At 32.3% G+C, this 19,213-nt stretch overlaps 1 protein-coding gene across 3 annotated transcripts in view; it reads left to right on the top strand.

Annotated features, from left to right (window-relative positions):
• The window catches only part of NBEA (neurobeachin), a 607,091-nt gene that overhangs the window by 209,882 nt on the left and 377,996 nt on the right, over positions 1 to 19,213 (top strand). For all 3 annotated transcript variants that reach the window (XM_068526405.1, XM_068526406.1, XM_068526407.1), the window contains exons 30-32: positions 3,181 to 3,619; positions 14,327 to 14,481; positions 16,732 to 16,858. In XM_068526405.1, coding sequence (XP_068382506.1) covers positions 3,181 to 3,619; positions 14,327 to 14,481; positions 16,732 to 16,858 — 721 coding nt within the window. The remainder of the gene's footprint in view (positions 1 to 3,180; positions 3,620 to 14,326; positions 14,482 to 16,731; positions 16,859 to 19,213) is intronic.

Raw genomic sequence — 19,213 nt, forward strand, 5'->3', positions numbered from 1 at the left:
ATACTTTCTGTGCTGCTCATGCTTAGCTTCTATTGAAGTCACTTGGGTTAAATCCTCAAAGTACTTTAGTGTTACAAAGAAGCATTCTGGAAACATGTAATTCGTCTAAGCTGAAGCTTATGCTATCATCTCAGAGTGTGTTCTGTAAATGCATAATGGGAAATTAAGGTAGGTTTTTTGAGTATTGACCTGTTTTCTATTTGCAATTACTGTTATAAAATTTTTCATTGGTGTTTATTTTTATTTCTAGGTGAATAAGATCATAGACTTTACAAAACTTATGTATTTGAATAGAATTCTTATTGAAATATCAAAATTACTGCTCTCTTGAAATAATTCTTTTATCATTCACAGTAAAAAAAATTAAGATTTTTATTACTGTATAAATATTTTCATGAGTCATTTGAAAATATTTTAATATTCAAATTTAATAAACTTTTAATTGTGTTTTATAATCAAGAGGTCAACATTTATATTGAAGTTCCATGTATCTAGCTACTGAGCTATAGATTTTAGTTGTCTACTGAGAGAGTCAGTTGAATAGAAAAGCAAAAAACTGTATAGTTGGTAGAAAAAATCTTTTTATATGACACTTTGTGGACACAAACCAAAGATTTTATTTTCTTAGATATTTTGTTTGCTAGCAAAATGCTTATATTTCAGACAAATACAACTTGAAAAGTTTACATTTTTATGTAGCTCTTAATGTAAAACACATCATAAATAAAGATTCTGAGACATCATGTTAGGGTAAAGCCAAACCTGTAGACAAGATCTATAAATTAGCTAAATTTAGACTAAGTGCTAGACTTGACTATATGCCTTTTGACAATTAAACTCTGTAAGAAAAGTTAGCCCACGCTAGTAACTATTCCACTGTGATATTTTGTTGATGTTAGAGTTCTCATTTTGTTTCTGTGTTTACATTCTCTGTCCTGTTGCCATAGAAATGTCACTATCGCTGTTTAATTCTCTCCTGATTTTTCTGCTGTAATTGTTTTCTCTCCAAGAATATGTAATCTGTAGATTAAACATGCATTAAGTAAACTCAGTAGTATCTCTAAGAGTGGAAATAACTGGCTTAGCCATCTTCCCATCCTATATTCCTAGGTAATTTCATCAGTTTCCAAAATTTGATTGTCACCTCTGTTTGAATGTTCCCTAAATATATGGCCATAGTTTCCTTGACTTACAGATATAAATGTTCCAGAGATTCTGCATACTCAATTAATTCATTATTTTCCTGAATAAACTTGCTTCTTTTTTGCTTTCTTCTTCAGTTAGTGACATATCACCATTCTTTTTATTTTTTTTCTTCAAGCTAGATATTTCAGAAGCATCTTGATTCTTTCTCTTCATCTTATTCCTAATGCTGTTATTCTAATTTGTCTTAATCTGCTCTCACAAGGTTTTATTTTAAAAACGCCAAATTGTTATCTTTACCTCTTACCTTTTTCCTTCTCTAGTGTTTTGCCAGTAATATTACTGAAATTTTCTGTCTTCTCAAAAAAACTTTATGCAGTTATTTTAAGTTTTAGCCTTGAGAGCAACTAAGAAAAACCTGTTTTTCATGTTGTTCATCTAGTGTTTGAATATTATTATCATGTTCTACAGAGTAATCTTTTGTTCTTTCAATTCTAACATCCTTGCCCAAACAAACAAGCAAAACTAAAACCTATTTAATAAATATGAGGAAAACTGCCACATGACATGGACTTCTGAGAGATGTATATCCTTAGTTTCCTGTTCTAATAACTTTTCAAATCAAAGAAACAAAGAAATCAACAACAACAACAACAAAAACACCTAAGGGCAGTTTCGGTACTTCCCTGGTGGTGCAGTGGTTAAGAATCCGTCTGCCAGTGCAGGGGAGATGGGTTCGATCCCTGGTCCGGGAGGATCCCACATGCCGTGGAGCAACTAAGCCTGCGAGCCACAACTACTGAGCCCACATGCCACAACTACTGAAGCCCACGTGCCTAGAGTCCACGCTCCACAACAAGAGAAGCCACCACAATGAGAAGCCCACGCACCACGACGAAGACCCAACAAGCCAAGAATGAATGAATGAATAAATAAACAAACAAACCTAAGGGCAGTTTTAAAGAACTTACAGATGTTAATTTCGAAGAGATCATAGACATAATTTAGCTTGCCCTTCTTGTATTACAAAGAATAACTATTAGTTATTAAAGTAATACAAATAGCTGCCATTTACTAAGTACTTCATGCAGGAACTGCAAGTAAATAAGTGTGTATCTTATTTTCTTTTTCAACATGACTTTATTAAGTTAAAAGCTATTATTATTCCCATTATACTTAGATTAGATAAATTTTTCAGGGTCATCATTTAGAATTTGGTAACATTTTATTATATGAAAAACTTTATTATAGTGACCTTTGTATAATGAGATTTAATAGGAATTTAACATTTTAAAGATGGTTTTCTTTTTATCTGTTTTAATTAGTAATATTATATACGTTTTCATACATATTTGTGATTCAGTTTTCACAAATTGAAATTTATATTTATTCACAAAGAATCATCATGAGTATTCCAAAATAATTGTTCTTAAAGGCACATATAGGTTAGATTCGTGAGGCTCACTATTCTATTATCAAAGCATTTATCCTTTTGAACTAATCATTTGACATGCTTTTTGCAATTAGCTCTTTAGAATTTTATGTATTATGTGTAACTTAAAATATATCTTTAGTTTAAATATTTCAATCAGGCATTTCATTATTGGTTACTGAAATACCAAAAAAGATATAAAAGTAACTTAATATTTTTAAGGAGATATTGGAGAAGTATAATAATTTATCTTGCATGATTGGTAGCTAACAAAAGTATAAAAGGGGAGCTTTATATAATAATTATTTACAAGCTGCTATAAGCAATTGTGGTAGGAACTATTTCTCCATGCTTATATATCAATTTTGAAATGCCAGATGATTTATAAAAGAAACAGGGTTCTGTTGATGCTTGCCAAACAAAATGACATGTGTATGTGGTTGATATGTTTTAATCAAGTTGTGTTGTTATGCACATCCATTTAGCAGATTTTTTGTTCCTTGCAGGTTTTTTTTAATTTATTCTAATATGTGAGTATATTTTATTGATAATACTGGGTTTTTACTCGTGAAGCTTTTTGTTTAAATCAGTTTCTTTCATTACAGAAACACCTGCTGCATTTCCAGACACGGTAAAGGAAAAAGAAACGCCAACCCCTGGTGAAGATATTCATCTAGAAAGTTCCATTCCTCATACTGATTCAGGAATCGGAGAGGAGCAAGTGGCTAGCATCCTGAATGGGGCAGAATTAGAGCCTAGCACAGGCCCTGATGCCATGAGTGAACTGTTATCCACTTTGTCATCCGAAGTGAAAAAGTCACAGGAAAGCCTAACTGAGAACCCCAGTGAAATGTTGAAGCCTGCGCCATCTATATCTAGCATTAGTCAAACCAAAGGCATCAATGTCAAGGAAATATTGAAAAGTCTTGTGGCCGCCCCAGTTGAAATTGCAGAATGTGGCCCTGAACCTATCCCATACCCAGATCCAGCACTGAAGAGAGAAGCACAAGCTATTCTTCCTATGCAGTTTCATTCCTTTGACAGGTAGGTACTGAACTTAACTATTTACAGTGCTCTATGCATAGAAGGAAAATCAGAGTCTGTTAATTTAAAAATATTAGGAGGGTCTTGAAAACATTATATTTTTTACTGTAGATTCTTACTACAAAGACTATCAAAGTGACAGGCCGACCGGATTGATCTCATAGTCAGGCATTTTAATAATATGTTTCAAAAAAGGGGGTTCAATATGAAATGGCGGATAGCACATTGAATTGGAAATAGGGAAACACAGATTCTGATTATAATCTATCATCAAGTGACTAGAGTAGATTGGAGAAGTCATTATATATATATATATATATGTTTTATATATTATATACATTTATATATACATATATGTGAGGAAACTGGAAAGTAATTGTTTTTTGTTTTAGGGAGAAAAGATCAAGTTAGGAAATCAGATGTTTCTTAAATGTCAAAATAAATATATAGTCAAAATGTAATATATATTCCATAATGTTTTCTCTAAAATAGCCAAACTGCTTTGTCCCAGTTAGACACAGTAATTTTTTAGAGTTTAGAGGTTGAGGTGTGGCCGTAAAGCCATTTTCAGTTAGGATGAATTATCTTTTTCATACACAAATATGATTTAAATTTTGCCTGTAAGCATTTTAACCAGCATCCTACAGATATTTCTTGAAAATTTATTGTGAAAATATGAATGGCATTAGTCATCATGTCAAATATAAAGAGATAGAATCAGGTTTGTTTTCTATGAACTTAAAGTAGTAAAAGGAGATAAAATGTTTGCAGATAGTTGTCTCTAAGATAAAATGTGTTAAGTGTCAGAAGTTTTTTAAAAACTAAAAAAGGAGGGGTATAAAAGGTAGGAAATTGTTTTTTTTTTTTTAATAGTTTGGAGGTTCATTCATATAGTTCCTTGGATGTTCCTTATGCCAATTCATATTTGGTTTGTGTTCCCAGGATATATGTGTATTTGTGTTTATGAATTTATATAAGCATAAGCATGTAAGTATTTGTAATTGTGTATATCTATAAATCTTTATCTATAAATAAATGTTATAATAATTTAACTTGGGGTCATAAGTTTTATGTTCCATTTAATTTTTAAGTTCTATACCTAAATTTTGTTCAAATATAAAACAGTAAATACAGAGAATCATTGCATAAGAAAATCCAGTGAAATAAACATTAAGTAAAATATTTCTGTTCTAATTTGGATTATCGTTAGAACAGTTTTTTTCATTAAAACTTAACGAAGCAGTCATCTGAGTGCCAATATTCTTAGCTACTCAAAATTTATTACACTTTTGAGGATATTGCTTTACAAAAAATAGAACTTTCCACTTGTTCCTGGTAGCATTTGTGCAAAATGCAATGAGAGTGGAATCATTCTTCTAAATTGCATAAGTAGAAATGAAATCGAGGAGCACAAAGCATATTTCAAATTCTTTTTAGGAGAAGGGTCTCCAGTGTAGTTAATATATGCAGTAGCTCAAGTACTATCAAATGTAAATGATGAGATGATATTGATGAAAGGAGGGGATTGAGGTCTCAGGGGGCGCTGATGACGGATTGAACAGAAGCGGCCTTGCACTGCACGTAACTCAAGTCTGTCGTCTTCAGTGCTCAAAGCCATAATGGGAGGTGGCAGTCTGAAATGAGTTGCCACGGCAAAGAGTATTATTTTTGAAATGCTTTCACACAAATCACTAGGCCCTGCATACAACTTAGTTTCATGCTTTAATGTCATCAGGAGGCACAAATTGGTGTGTCTAATTGTTTGCCACCTGCCAGCAAAATGAGCTGCCAGCCAGCCAGACGGGTTTGATTGTCTGTCAGCCATTCAATAGATTGAGAGTGACAACATCAAAAATTTAACTTCAAACTCTGGAGCTTTGAGCAGCTTTTCTGAGACATCATCCCCACAAGTGCTTCTGGACAACTGCATTTTTCAATTATATTTCCAATATATTGCTACCATTTGCCTTATCTGTCTTAAGGTAGCTATAATTACATTATGAAGTATATAAACATATTTCTGAAGCACTAAAGTCTGAAATTCAAGTTATGACATGTCTTTTAACATCAGATTGAATTCCTTGAAAATAGAACCCAAGAAGACAGGCTTTAGAAGCAAATCTTTAATACTTACAGTTTCAAACACAGAATTAGCATGGGTCTTACTCTACCAATAATGTATTTTTCATTTATATCTTTAGTTGAAAAATAGCTGTAAACTCAGTTGCTCATTTCTTTGTAACTAAATCATACATAATAATATTGTACAATCGCAGTGGAAATCACCTAGGATATTCCTTTTGTTAGACAATAGTTTATTTGTTCTATTGAAAACATGCTAACAGTGTATTCTTTATACTTATTCTAGATTGTAAGTTTGGGAATAACTTCCTAAAACAACTGATGTCAATTGAGTTATGTTAACTTATGCTTTACATGTGGAGTTTCTCCTCACTTAGGATGGCGCATTGATGAATTTCAGTGTTTTTAAGTTTGTAATATCGTTTTCATTCGGTAAATTACAACATCAAATTTTAGAAACATTTAGACTTAACTAAAATAAACCTTTTCTTTTAGTATTAAATCTTTTGTCAGGTTGTATTATGAAATATTATATAAATTTTCTTATCTACATATATGGGAAATGCTGATTCTTTTTCTTTCATTTCCTCCATTCATCATCTATGCAGATTTAAGTATATGTCTTTGATTACAATGAGTGGCCCCAACAGATGTATATTTATGAATTGTAAAGCACTGAAAATCCTAGACATCCGCTACTATCATTCTATAGGTGGAACACACTGTATGTATAGAGGAAATATGATTACGAAACTACAAGAGTTTTTCTACTGTTTTGTTACTATGAAGCGAAGAGGAATATTTATCATGGTTTTATTTCTAAGAGAAGAGTTTAATAATCTCATAATAGAACTTATAAATCTAGTTGCAAAGTTCCCCAACTGTACTGTCTCTTGTGATAGATTTCTGTGTAGATCTATGGTTTATAGAATAGTCTAGCTGAGCTGTATTTTTTTCAGGCATCAGTAACTGTAACTTTTAGATTGAGGGAATGCTTTTCTCTAAAACCACCAATTAAGCTTTGCCATATCCTTTAAACTAAAATTTAACCCTGTATATCCAAATGCTTTTAATCTTTTGAGAATTTTGTATATATCTGTGATTTAGCTCAGTCTTAATTCTCCAGGGATTCCTGAGACGCCCCCTTAGTTTGGACAAAAGACAATAAAAAAAGGCAGAGGACAATATGCTTCTCCATACATTTTAACTGTTGTTATATTTCAGAAAATTATCTTAAGTCTGGGATATCACAAAAAGCTAGTAATTGTGTTGCTTCTCTGGCTAGCATACAATGATCTTATGATTTATACTTCATCCCTTTTGATTTTACAAACCTGCTTGTGTTTCAGTTACTGGGTTTGATATGTTCGGGCAAATTAGTTTGTATTTTTTCCCTCAAACTTTTAATATCCTTGCTTCCAAGTGTTTCATTCTCTGAAAAAGAAAATCTCTGAAATAAAAAATATTTTGTAAATATTATGGGACTAAAAAGCAATATATATAGCCTTCATATTACTGAACCTAAAGTATAAGCTTAGTCTAGGTATTCTCTCTCTAGTTTTTTAACATTAATGTTTTAAATATTAGTGCTAAGGATGACAATTTAGGATAAATAAAAAAGAAATGTTTAGTAGAGATGATGGAATCCTCCTACATTGATTTCTTTAAGCTTAGAATTAAGTCAGAATATGAAAACTTAAAATTACTGCTGAGTACTTCAATTTCTGTTCTTATAGTTTTCTAATTTTTTTAAAAAAGTGTTTTGATTATATCACTTAAAGGATGAGCAAGTAAATGTAAGCTACATTGATTAAACCTGTGCCAGCCTTTACAATTGAAAGTTTCTATGATACCTAGCCACTGAAATCCCAGCTTTTATTATGCTCCAAGTACCCCGGGCATAGTATTTTAAGGCCAGTTGCCAGAAGATGCAGTTTTGACCCAGCATGGTTGTATCCTAATTTCCCCAATGTTGTTGCCTTTTTCTTTCCTGGCATTTCCACAGACAGTTCAGTGAGCTGAAAAAAGCATCTCTCTTTAAAGGGTGGACTAATGAAATACTCAGTTATTTTTCATACATCCTATTTCTCTACTGGTATTCTAAACACTTTACAAAATAGCAACAAATAAATCATGAAAACATCATAAATAAACTTGTGATTTCTAATGAGCTGCAGTAAATTGTAATGCCAACTTAAAAGCAGAAGTAAAATTTTTTTCTTCATAGTTTCAATTTTTTCTTTCAAGATAAATGTTTAACAACAGTTAGTCTTGTTAGATAAAGAGTAATAATCTAGAAATTAGAAGAAATGGCTATCAGTAATGGGTCTCTGTAATTAGGTGTGTGACCCTTATCTATTCTCTTTGGTTCTCTGGGACTCAGTTTCCCAACATATAGAATAATGCATTATTTCCAAAAAGTCCCATAAAGCTCCAAATTCCTAGAATAAATGAGATGGCCTTACAATTTGTCTCAAAAAGTAGCAGATGGTTATGAACTTGGTTAAAAGACCTGAAATCCAGAAAAGATTTGACATGCCCAGTTTCAAAGCTGTCACCTATTTCCAGGTGTTCCCCCACCAAATGCATCTTCCACATTTATGTCAGAGATGTTTTTCTTAAATGCAATACTGATGAAGATTTTGAAACAATTTCTTGTTATTACACAGTAAAGGATGAACTTCTTAGTTTGGAATAGAAAGTCCTCATCTTTCACCAGCCATAAGGATCTATTTGCACCCCTTCAATCTTTTATGATTTTTCATATCTCTTTGCCTCATGAAGTTTCTACTATTGAACTTTCCTCTTCTTGGCTGATTCCCATTGGTCCTTTTCAATTCAGCTTACTCTTCCCTGATAAAGCTCATCCTTTATGTTTCTGAAAGTTCTTGTGCATAACTCTATTCAGAGCTGTTATCAAAATACATTGCAGTTGATTTATTTGTCTCTTGTATTTCCTTCAAGTATCTCAGACACGGGTTATGTCTTACTTGTCTTGGTATCCCCTAACTTGTCAGTGTAGCTGTATTCCCTTAACCTGTCAGTGCTCAGTAAGTGTTACAGAAAAGAGGGAGCAAGTGGAAAGAAGAAAGGAATTATTATAGGATCCATGAGTGAGATATAAAACTCACTTGTCTTAATAAGTCACTATTTAAAAGCCATTTCTTATCTTCAGTATCTCGCTTTACACTTAGGACAGTTCTTGAGGTGTACAGATCAAGCAGTATCCTTTTTACAAAACTCACATAACTAGTTAATGGAGATCCCCAAGACTCTGTCTTTGGACCACTTCTTCCATCTATTTACACTGACTTCTTTGGTGATTTCACCCATGTTCCTGGCATTAAATAACATATAGTCTGATTACTACCAATGTTATGTCTCAGCCCAAACCTGTCTCCTAAACTGAAGACTCATCTATCTGATTGCTTATTCAACATTACTACTTGGATGATTAATAACTTAACAGTTATTAAAAAAAAAACAAAAAAACTGTTCCAACCATAGCAGTCCCTATCTTAGTTAATGGCAGTTCTGCCCTTCCAGTTGCTTAAGGCAAAAATCTTTACATCATCTTTGACTTTTCTCTCATACCCACATCCAGTCTTCTGCAAGTCGTGTTTGTTCTGCCTTCTTAATATAGTCAAAATTTGACCCATTGTTCACCAGTTTCACTTTGCAATTCTGATCCAAATTACTCTCATTTCTTACTTAGATTATTGTAGTATTCTCCTAACCAGTCTCCCCGCCATTTGCCTTTTCCCCCTTGTCTATCCTTAACATAGCAGCCAGCGTGATCCTGTTATAACCTAACGTTATATTGCTCCCCTATTCCTAAGCTTTTAATGGCTGCTGGTCCCACTCTGAGGAAAAGACAACATCTTTACAGTGGACTATAGGACCTATGATCTGAGGCCCTGTTACCTCTTTCATCTCATCTCTTATATCTCTGCACATCACTCAGTCTTCTCAGGTCACACTAGCCTTCTTCCTGTTCGCTATCCCATGACACTCTTCCCTAGATACCCTCCTGGCTTGTTCATTCACCCTGTCAGTGTTTCCTCAGATACCACCTTTTGAATAAGTCTTCTCTTAGCCACCCTTCCAATAATACTCCTTATTCCTGTCCATGCTTATTTTTCTCACAACACTTACCACTTGGTATACTATATTTAATCATTTATGTTATTGTATTTTCTGTCTCTCCCTATTGAAATTAAGTTCCATGAGGGCAGAGATTTTGTCTGTTTTATACATTGCTATATCTCAGAACTCAGAACAGTCCCTCACACGTCAGAGTTGAATGAGCAAATCTTAGATCACACCCCAAATCTATGGCTTTGAGATAGGATGAATTCAATGATGGAAAATTTCACACTTACATGTATTTTGTATCACTCAGTGTATTACAAAACATATAATTAATCACTCAGTGAAACATTTTGTTGAAGTGAATTAGATAGAATAATTTTCTGGCTTGTGCTACTTAGATGATAACCTTTACAGCCTTGGCACATGTATGGATTATATGTAGTATAAAGGAATTTTCCACTTCGTTATAGTTTTCAGTCTTAAAGTTGTGAGACAGAAGTGTGAAATTGTCTGGGAAAATATGGAAAGAATATTCATAAGATAGAATAATGCATTTTTTAAAATGTGTGTAGTGTAGAGTATTCTAGATATCCATCAGTATGACTGGCAGATCTAGTAGAAGAACGGAATATGTTAATAGTCTAGATTGGTGGCTCAACTTTTGCGGCTATATTTTTGAAATCCAGATAAAAATTATATGCTCACCCTAGAAAAATGTATATACTCTAAAAATTTGTGTGTTTTTATGCACCCTAATGGGGTACCCACAAGGGGTACATAAACTCCTAGGTAAGCCTTTTGATGTAGGGGGGGATAAGTAACCAAGTGGAAAATGTTGACTAAGATTTTGTAAGAGCTGAAAATTTTTACTTTCATATATAAGTAGTTGCAAATACATAATAACATTCCAGAAAATAACTAATATGTTATCAACACATACTGGCAAGTATAAACATTCAAATAATTTGTAAAATGTATTGCTTAGGAGAGAGAATGGTCTGAGGTGTTAGGGAATGGGTAGTGTTGGTGAAGAAATGATATTAAGGACCAAAATGGACAGTCCTCTGATTCTAGATAAACAATTTCAGCATAATAATCAAAGGGGAAATAGTAGTTCTAACAAATGCATAAAATTATGGATTGAGAAAGAATCAGAGAAATCAGTCAAATCCAGCTTCCCACCTCTCTCACCACCACTCTGTGGCATGGTCGTCCTAGCCCTTTGAACACATCAGTGTTTGGAAACTGGTGCTCATATAAATTACTAGGGAGTTCTTTCCCCTGTTGGTCCTAATCTGGTATTTGGAGATACGTGGAAATTTCATCTTGTTTCCTTGTCAAATACCTTCAGATTTTTAAAAATTGGTGTAATTTTTTCTCATGTCTTTACTACAGTTTTCTAGACTCTCAGTCTTTCCTGACATGACTTGTGTTCTAGATCTACTGTCATCCTAACTGTTCTTTTATGGACATGATGCTTTTGTCATTATTCTTGAAATATGGTGCCTAAAACTATACATAGGACTTTATGAGGTCTGACAGTCACAAAGTATATCAGGATTATTGCTTCTTTGACTCTGGATACTGTTGCTGAGGTAGACCCAGATCGCATCAGCACTTTTGGGAGCCATACATAGCAATACTAATGATAGCTAAAATGTTTGGACCACTTATAATATTCCAGGTAAAGTGCTAAGCATTTTATATGCAGTATATCCTTTTATCTTTGTAACAGTTTTATGAGGTACAAACTATTATGAGTCTCATTTTAAAGGTAAGGAGAATGGAGCTTAGAGAGATTTATTTGCTTACTACCTTAGAGGTAGAATTCTAACTCAGGTCTGTTTGACATTAAAAACTGAGCTTCTAGCTACTGTTAACTCTATTTATATCCCATGTTGTACTAACTACCAGACTACTGAGTTTGCTGTCAGTGAAGTGTCTGGAGGCTTTCATGTCAATTGCTATTAAATCAGATGTTTTCAGAAGTTTTTTAGTAGAAAGGCATTTAATGTTGTTTGCATTTATTTACAAGCTATCATTACAGGTTATTGAGATGAACATTTTTTTCCCTCATTCATATAACTAATTTTTCATAATACATATCTCATACCCTCAGTACTTGACAAGATGCCTGTAGTAGCCTGTTAACAGAGAGCTTTTGTACAAAGTTGGTAATGATAGGTTAATCAGGAATCTTTGGTAATAGTTTTTTCTACCGTCTACAGATTTGTCTCACAGCACTGTCAATCAGCCTGTGTTTCTGTATTTTATCCATAAGGATTTTACTGAGATATTTAGGAAACAATATTGTAGTTTTACTAATGACTTCTTTTCAAATCAAGAATTGATCATTTTCTTTTCTTTCTAGATAGGCAATGAAATAGTTTAGAAGTTTAAGGAGGAGTTTTGATGATAAATCCAAAATATTAGTTTGGTTTCTTTTCTGTTGATCTTTATGTAGATCATTGTAACTAAATACCTTATCTTGGAATCAGAGAATTATTTCACTTTAGAAAATGGTAACAGTTATTAACATTTATAAGGCATCTCATAATTGACAAAGTTCTTTTAAATACAGTCTCATTTAATTTCTCCAGTCGTATGTGAAGTGGCATTTGTCTTGCCATTTTTACTGAAAAACTGAAATTTAATATCACATAGCTTGAGAGTGATTTAGTCCTCAAGCCTTAATCTTCTAACTCCACATCCTGTATTCTCCATAATGTCACACCACCTCTCAGTGAAATAAATGAAGGTATTCAATGAGGAATGATCAATGAAGGGATTGAAAGCATAGTGTGTGCTTTTGGAAATTTAATAAGATAGTTGAAAGTTCGAGGTTGAGTCTGATGAATTTGACACTATCCATTAAGAAAAAAAAAAAGTATCCAGAAAGAGTTAATGAAGAATTTTTTTGGCACGAGTAAAATTATTTAAGATTATAATTACTTTGGTCACAAAAAAGTTTTAAATACCCCTAAAATTGAAAATAATAATTCTTATAAATTTAGATTTTTTTACATTGACAAAGTCATTTTTCTTTGAAAATCATTGGTATTAAGGAAGTTTAAGCCATAGACTTATTTGACAATGAGCCATTGATAGTTTCCTTTAAGTAGAGCTTTTTAATGAGAAAATTATAAAATATAAATACATTTAAAAGACCTAGTTTAGGGGGCTTCCCTGGTGGTGCAGTGGTTGAGAATCTGCCTGCCAATGCAGAGGAGACGGGTTCGAGCCCTGGTCTGGGAAGATCCCACATGCCGCGGAGCAACTAGGCCCGTGAGCCACAGCTACTGAGCCTGCGCGTCTGGAGCCTGTGCTCCGCAACAAGAGAGGCCGCGATAGTGAGAGGCCCGCGCACCGCAATGCAGAGTGGTCCCCGCTTGCCACAACTAGAGAAAGCCCTCGCACAGACATGAAGATCCAACACAGCCATAAATAAATAAATAAATAAATAAATTAAAAGACCTAGTTTAGACTGGATATTTTTTACTGTCAGTCATTAGTTTTCAAGCATTATATTTGAACTTAAAATATCTCATACATCTACTTTCTAGATAAATAAGTTCAATGAGTAATGCTTGAAAGTATTTATTAAATGGAGTTGGAGTGCTGTAAACTTTGAGAAAAATGAAGCTTCACTGAAAGGAAGTAAAGATATTTATTATGTTAAAGAAATAGTTTCTTTATCTTTTAAATTGACCACTATTCGCATCCATTTATTATTTAAGGTTAATACAGATGTTAAGTTCAGAAATTTTTTTTTATGAAATTCATTTAAATATGCTAACGAAACATGAGGAAATTTTCAGCTTCTAAGTTCACAAAGTCAAGGTTTAGAAGCTAAATAGATCTTTTACCAAATGTCTATTGTATCCTCTCAGTTCTCTTTCGTTATAATAGCATTCCTACTATGAAAAACAACTCAATTTTGTTCAGGAAAGTAAAGTTTAATTTTATTATGCCATTAGTTGTTATTCCATATTTCTTGGCTTAATATTTAGCTTTACTATGAGTAAACTTCAGAATTTGGCTTTCAAACGTTTTTAATGACTATTTTCCACATTTAGAATATGATGGAGATAGGATGAACATTATATGTATGTATATTTTCACACAAAAAAATCCCTATATGCATTGGTAGGCGGATTCTTAACCACTGCGCCACCAGGGAAGTCCAAAAAAAATCCCTATATGCATATGAAAAATATCTAACTTGAGCACACATTTTTCCAGTTTTCCCAGATTCAGGATTATAGACCACATGTCATCTTAAAAAAGATTTGCAAATTCTAGATTCTACATAAATGTTTGCCAAATGAATTATAATAGTTAACACACTTTACAGTATATCCTTAATGTCTATATCCTTTTCACCAATTAAGTTGCGATCAGGAATTTAAAAAAAAAAAAAAAAAAAAAAGGAAAAAGAAAGAAAAGAAAATTTGATGTTGATTACATGTATCTGCCATAGCAGGATTAGAATTCATCTTAGACCTTGTGTTATTTTTCATCATTTCTTTGCAGGAGTGTCGTGGTCCCTGTTAAGAAGCCCCCTCCAGGTAGTTTAGCTGTAACCACTGTAGGAGCCGCTGCTGCTGGAGGTGGGCTGCCAACAGGCAGTACCTCTAATATATTTGCTGCTACTGGAGCTACACCAAAAAGTATGATTAATACAACAGGTATTGTCTTTATCTATTTTTGTGATACCTCATCTTTTTCTTTCTGTTTTCTGTATCTTCATTTCTTCTGCTTATTTGATATTAAAAATTAAAATACCCTGATCATTTAAGATTACCTTAACCTTTAAGAAGTTCATTCTTCATGTTATCTTTCAGAATTTATGGTTCTAGGGTGTACTTTTTAGTTTGAGAACACTGTGGGTTTTGTTTTGAGTATTCTCAAAACATGATGCTATTTCAGAGTGAACTCAGACTGCTGAAAGATATTTGGGGAGCAAAACCAAAAGATAATTTGAACACTGACATTTGATATATAAAAATTAGTAAATTATACCAAGAATATCAAGGTATATTAAATATATTAGTGACAGAAAATAGATTTAGTGACATTTATTGGTTGAAACCTAATATGTACTTTTTACCAAGCTCCCCTGAGAACCTTGACGATATGCAAGAGCCTCAACTTGACAAAAAGTGCATGTGAATAAGAACCATTGTTTGACATTGAATTAATTTATATACTTAGATTACAATTATATCCAATTCATTGTCCAACATTTTCCTAATAATTCTAGAAGCAGAAAATTCCAAATCACTACAAATTTTAAAAGCCTGCCTAAAATAACCTTTTTTTTTGGTAAATTTCCAGAAATGTTCCTGTTGATTATTAGCTAAATAAATCCTTACCCAAATCTTTGTGATTCCATTTTAGGTATTTATACAACGCAAGATGATCCCTGACTTTTCTTCCCTGACTATAGTAGCCTTCTCTCCTCCAAACTGTATAGCCTTGAACTTTTACATCTATTATCATTACTTAGATTATTCCCATTTTTATTAATTTCATAGCTCTTCTTTGTGCTTTCTGTATTTATCTTGTTTATCATACCACCTGAGTCTGACATATCATGAACAGCACATTTATGGGGTTGTAGTAAGTAGAATGTACTCTATCAAGCATATTTATGTTAGCAAATAAACATCATTAATGGAATTGTGTTAAAGAACAAAACGTCTTTGATTTATATTTATATATAAATATTTATATCTGACTTGTCTGAAGACTTTATATAAAGCTTTTTCTCTCCAGTTTACAGTCTTACTCCTTTACTCATTCTGCTTTCTAGAAAAAGGTATAAAAATGTTTTCCTTTTACCAAAATGTATACTCAGAAAAGTGTTAAGATTTTTAAAATATACCAATGTAGTAGAAAGAAAAAATCTACTTTTGGTGTTTATTGACTAAATCCTTACTCTTTAAGAGATAAGTAAATGAAAAAGCAAGTCATCTCTTTTTTATCTTTATTTGAAACAAGGTATGATATTTTCCTTTAATTCCTATTCTATGAATTAATAATAGATATGGGAAATGATGGTAGCCAGAAGTCCAGTGATAGTATAAAGCATATATTACAGTAAAAAAAGTAAGTAATGAACATCCTCCTTAGAAATACATATATACAGATACACAAACACACACACACCGACACACACACACAAAGAAATTGAGGGCCAACATCTAAACTGGACCCAAGACTAGTTTAGATTTCGACATACACGTGCTGTGTAAGTGTTGTGAAAATCCCAGTTTTATGGGAATTAGAGTTAGATAAGATAAAGATAAGATAATATTTAGGAACACTAGATGTCCCTCAACTCCACTGCTATTAAATATATTTACATGGTGTTAATATAGGAAAATCTGTTCTAAAATGGCGTCTTCATATCGTTGAGGAGAACTCATTATTTTAAAATCGGGTACAAATCTTATACTCACTATAGCCCTTTTTAAGCAATCATTTTATCAAAATAAGCACTGATGCTGCAGTGCCACAAATTTATGTTGAGACAGTTTATTGCAAATTATATCTTATATGATGAAAACTAAAAATATAACAACATAGCAATAAAAACAGATAAATTTTTCACATCTAAATTTGCATTGTTTTATCAGCCTCATTTTACCTAAAATTATTTTCATTTGTTGATGTCTTTTATTTATATCCCATTTGTAATTTGTAGTTTTGTTAGAGTAATATAAGTAAATAAACTGGATTTTAATGCAATAGCTATTTTTAATAATTATAAAGAGTTATTAGTGTACCGATGGCCAAATGATTTTTTAATGGCCAAATTCTATTTTGAAATTTACATGAATATTGTTTTCAAACTCAGATAGTAATGATGTAATGAAAATTATTTTGTTAAATAAATTTATACTTAAGGCTAAAAATTATTATTTTGGGAACAGGTGCCGTGGATTCGGGGTCCTCTTCTTCTTCCTCCTCTTCTAGTTTTGTGAATGGTGCTACCAGCAAAAACCTTCCAGCTGTACAAACTGTTGCTCCAATGCCAGAAGATTCGGCTGAAAATATGAGGTATACATAACTATTTGTTTTTTTACTCCTTTTACTCCCTTCCTCCCACCTCAAAAATAGTGAAACAGTATACATTAAATATAAAGATATAGTTAAGAATGCTTAAGAATGTTTAATTATGTATTTTGTGATTATATCTCATAATTGCAGTGTTTTGATATTTTTAGATAGTTATTCATTATATAAAAATCATTTATTATATTTCAGTCTAAACTGAGAGATCTTGAATGGTTTTCATGATCTGACTTTCCTGAATTTATAATCCATTGTCATATAGCACATTACTGTTTCCTGTAAAGTAGAAACATGCACACATGGCACCATGATAAAATTGGACATCTTTGGGGTGGTGAGTTTAAAATATAGACTTTCAAAATAAATCTGCAATGTTATATGTAGCATATATAATTGGAAGTTGAATCACCAAACATTATGTTTTCTATCGTGATTAATAGATAAAAATGATTTGTAGTAGCATATCAGAGAGAATTCCTAGAAGAGTTTGACCAAAATGCTTGGAGTTAAATTGCACATATACATACACACAGTATGTGTGTGTATTCGCATTTTTAATTGAAGTGTAAAAACTCAATGAAAGAACGATGTTATGTTACTATCACTCAAGGCAAGAAATAGAATGTTACAGGTACCACAAAGCCCCCACCTTTTGCTCCTTTTTTTGCCACTATTCTTGCTCCTCTTCAAATTCATCACTCTGACTTAATACTAGATTAGTTTTGTCTTTTTTGAATTTTATATGAGTGGAGTTGCACAGTATGTATTCTTTTTGTCTCTGGCTACTTTTTTTCAACATTATGTTTATGAGATTTATCTGTATTGCCTGTAGCAATAGTTTTGTTCATGTTCATTCCTTAGTGGTTGTACACTACAATTTATTAATCTATTTTACTGATGATGGGCATTTGGAATTTTCCAGTTTGGGACTATTGCAAATAATGCTCCTTTTTTACATAACAGTGCTGCTTGTACATTACTCTTGGGTATACTACACATTTGTATGCATATCTGTTGGGTAAATAACTGAATGGAATTGCTGATTCATAGTGTTTGTGTATGTTCAATTTTACTAGATAATGCCAAATGTTTTCCAAAGTGGTTCATGCAAGTTTACTAACTCATTAGCAGCGTATGAGAGTGCCTAATTTTTTATATCTTTAACAGTACTTAGTATTGTCACTTTTACATTTTAGCCATTTTAGTAGAAGTATAGTGGTATTTCATTGTATTTTTAGTTTGTATTTTCCTGATAGTTAACAAGGTCGAGCACCTTCTTATATATTTATTGGTCTTTTGGTTTTCCTCTTTTGTGATTCCCCTGTTGAAATCTCTTACTCATTTTAAAACGCTGAGTTGTTTGTCTTCTTAATTTGTAAAGGCTCTTCTCTTTATGCATTTTGAAAATGAGCCCTTTGATGATTATATGTTGTATATATATCTTCTCCCATTCTGTGGCTTTTCTTATTATCTATGTGATATGTTTTGATCAACAGAAGTTGTAAATTTTAATGAAACTCAATTTACCGAGTTTTTGTTTTTTAGTGCTTTTTGTGTTATAGATGAAATCTTTGCCTACATTTTCCCCATCTCATCCTCTGGCTGCTTTATTTGTGCTTTTTACATTTAGATACATAGTTCATCTGGAATTGAGTTTTGTGAATTTTATGAGGTAGGAGTACTATGGATGTCAAGATGACCCAGTATCATTTATTTGAGAAACTCTCCTATCTCCCATGCTCTGCCCCTTTTGTCACACATCAAGTGTTCCTGTATACTAGATTCTGCTTTGGCACTCGATTCTACCCAATTTGTCTGTTTGTCTATCCTTGTGACATACTGTCATAATTAGCTTTAGGTTTAATAAGGATCAGTATCTGGATAAGTAATGTCTTCCCATCCTGTCCTTTTTTTTTTTTTTTCCAAGGAAGCCTAAGCTATTCTTGATGCTTTGCATTTCCATTTAAATTTTAGAATCAATTTATCAGTATCCATATTGAAAACAACTTGCTGGGATTTAAGCAAGGAATGGAATTTATAGATCTATTGCAACTGAAGTTATATTTCATCTATAGATGTCTTTCAATATTGTGACTTCCAAACTATGAACAGCTTCTATTCCTTCCATTTCTTTAGTTTTTAAAAAATTTTTTCCAGTAATGATTTTTAGATTTTTATGTAGAAGTCTTATATGTTTCTTATATGATATATTCTTATAATTTAAATATTTTGTGTTTGTATCTTCGTTTCTCTAGTTTCCAAAATAAATTTATTGAGATCATTTATGTTGTTTAAACTCAATTTAAAAATACTCAATTTGAGTGTACATTTTAACGAGTT

The sequence above is a fragment of the Eschrichtius robustus genome, chromosome 18, assembly GCF_028021215.1.
Source record: "Eschrichtius robustus isolate mEscRob2 chromosome 18, mEscRob2.pri, whole genome shotgun sequence".
Classification (NCBI taxonomy): domain Eukaryota; kingdom Metazoa; phylum Chordata; class Mammalia; order Artiodactyla; family Eschrichtiidae; genus Eschrichtius; species Eschrichtius robustus.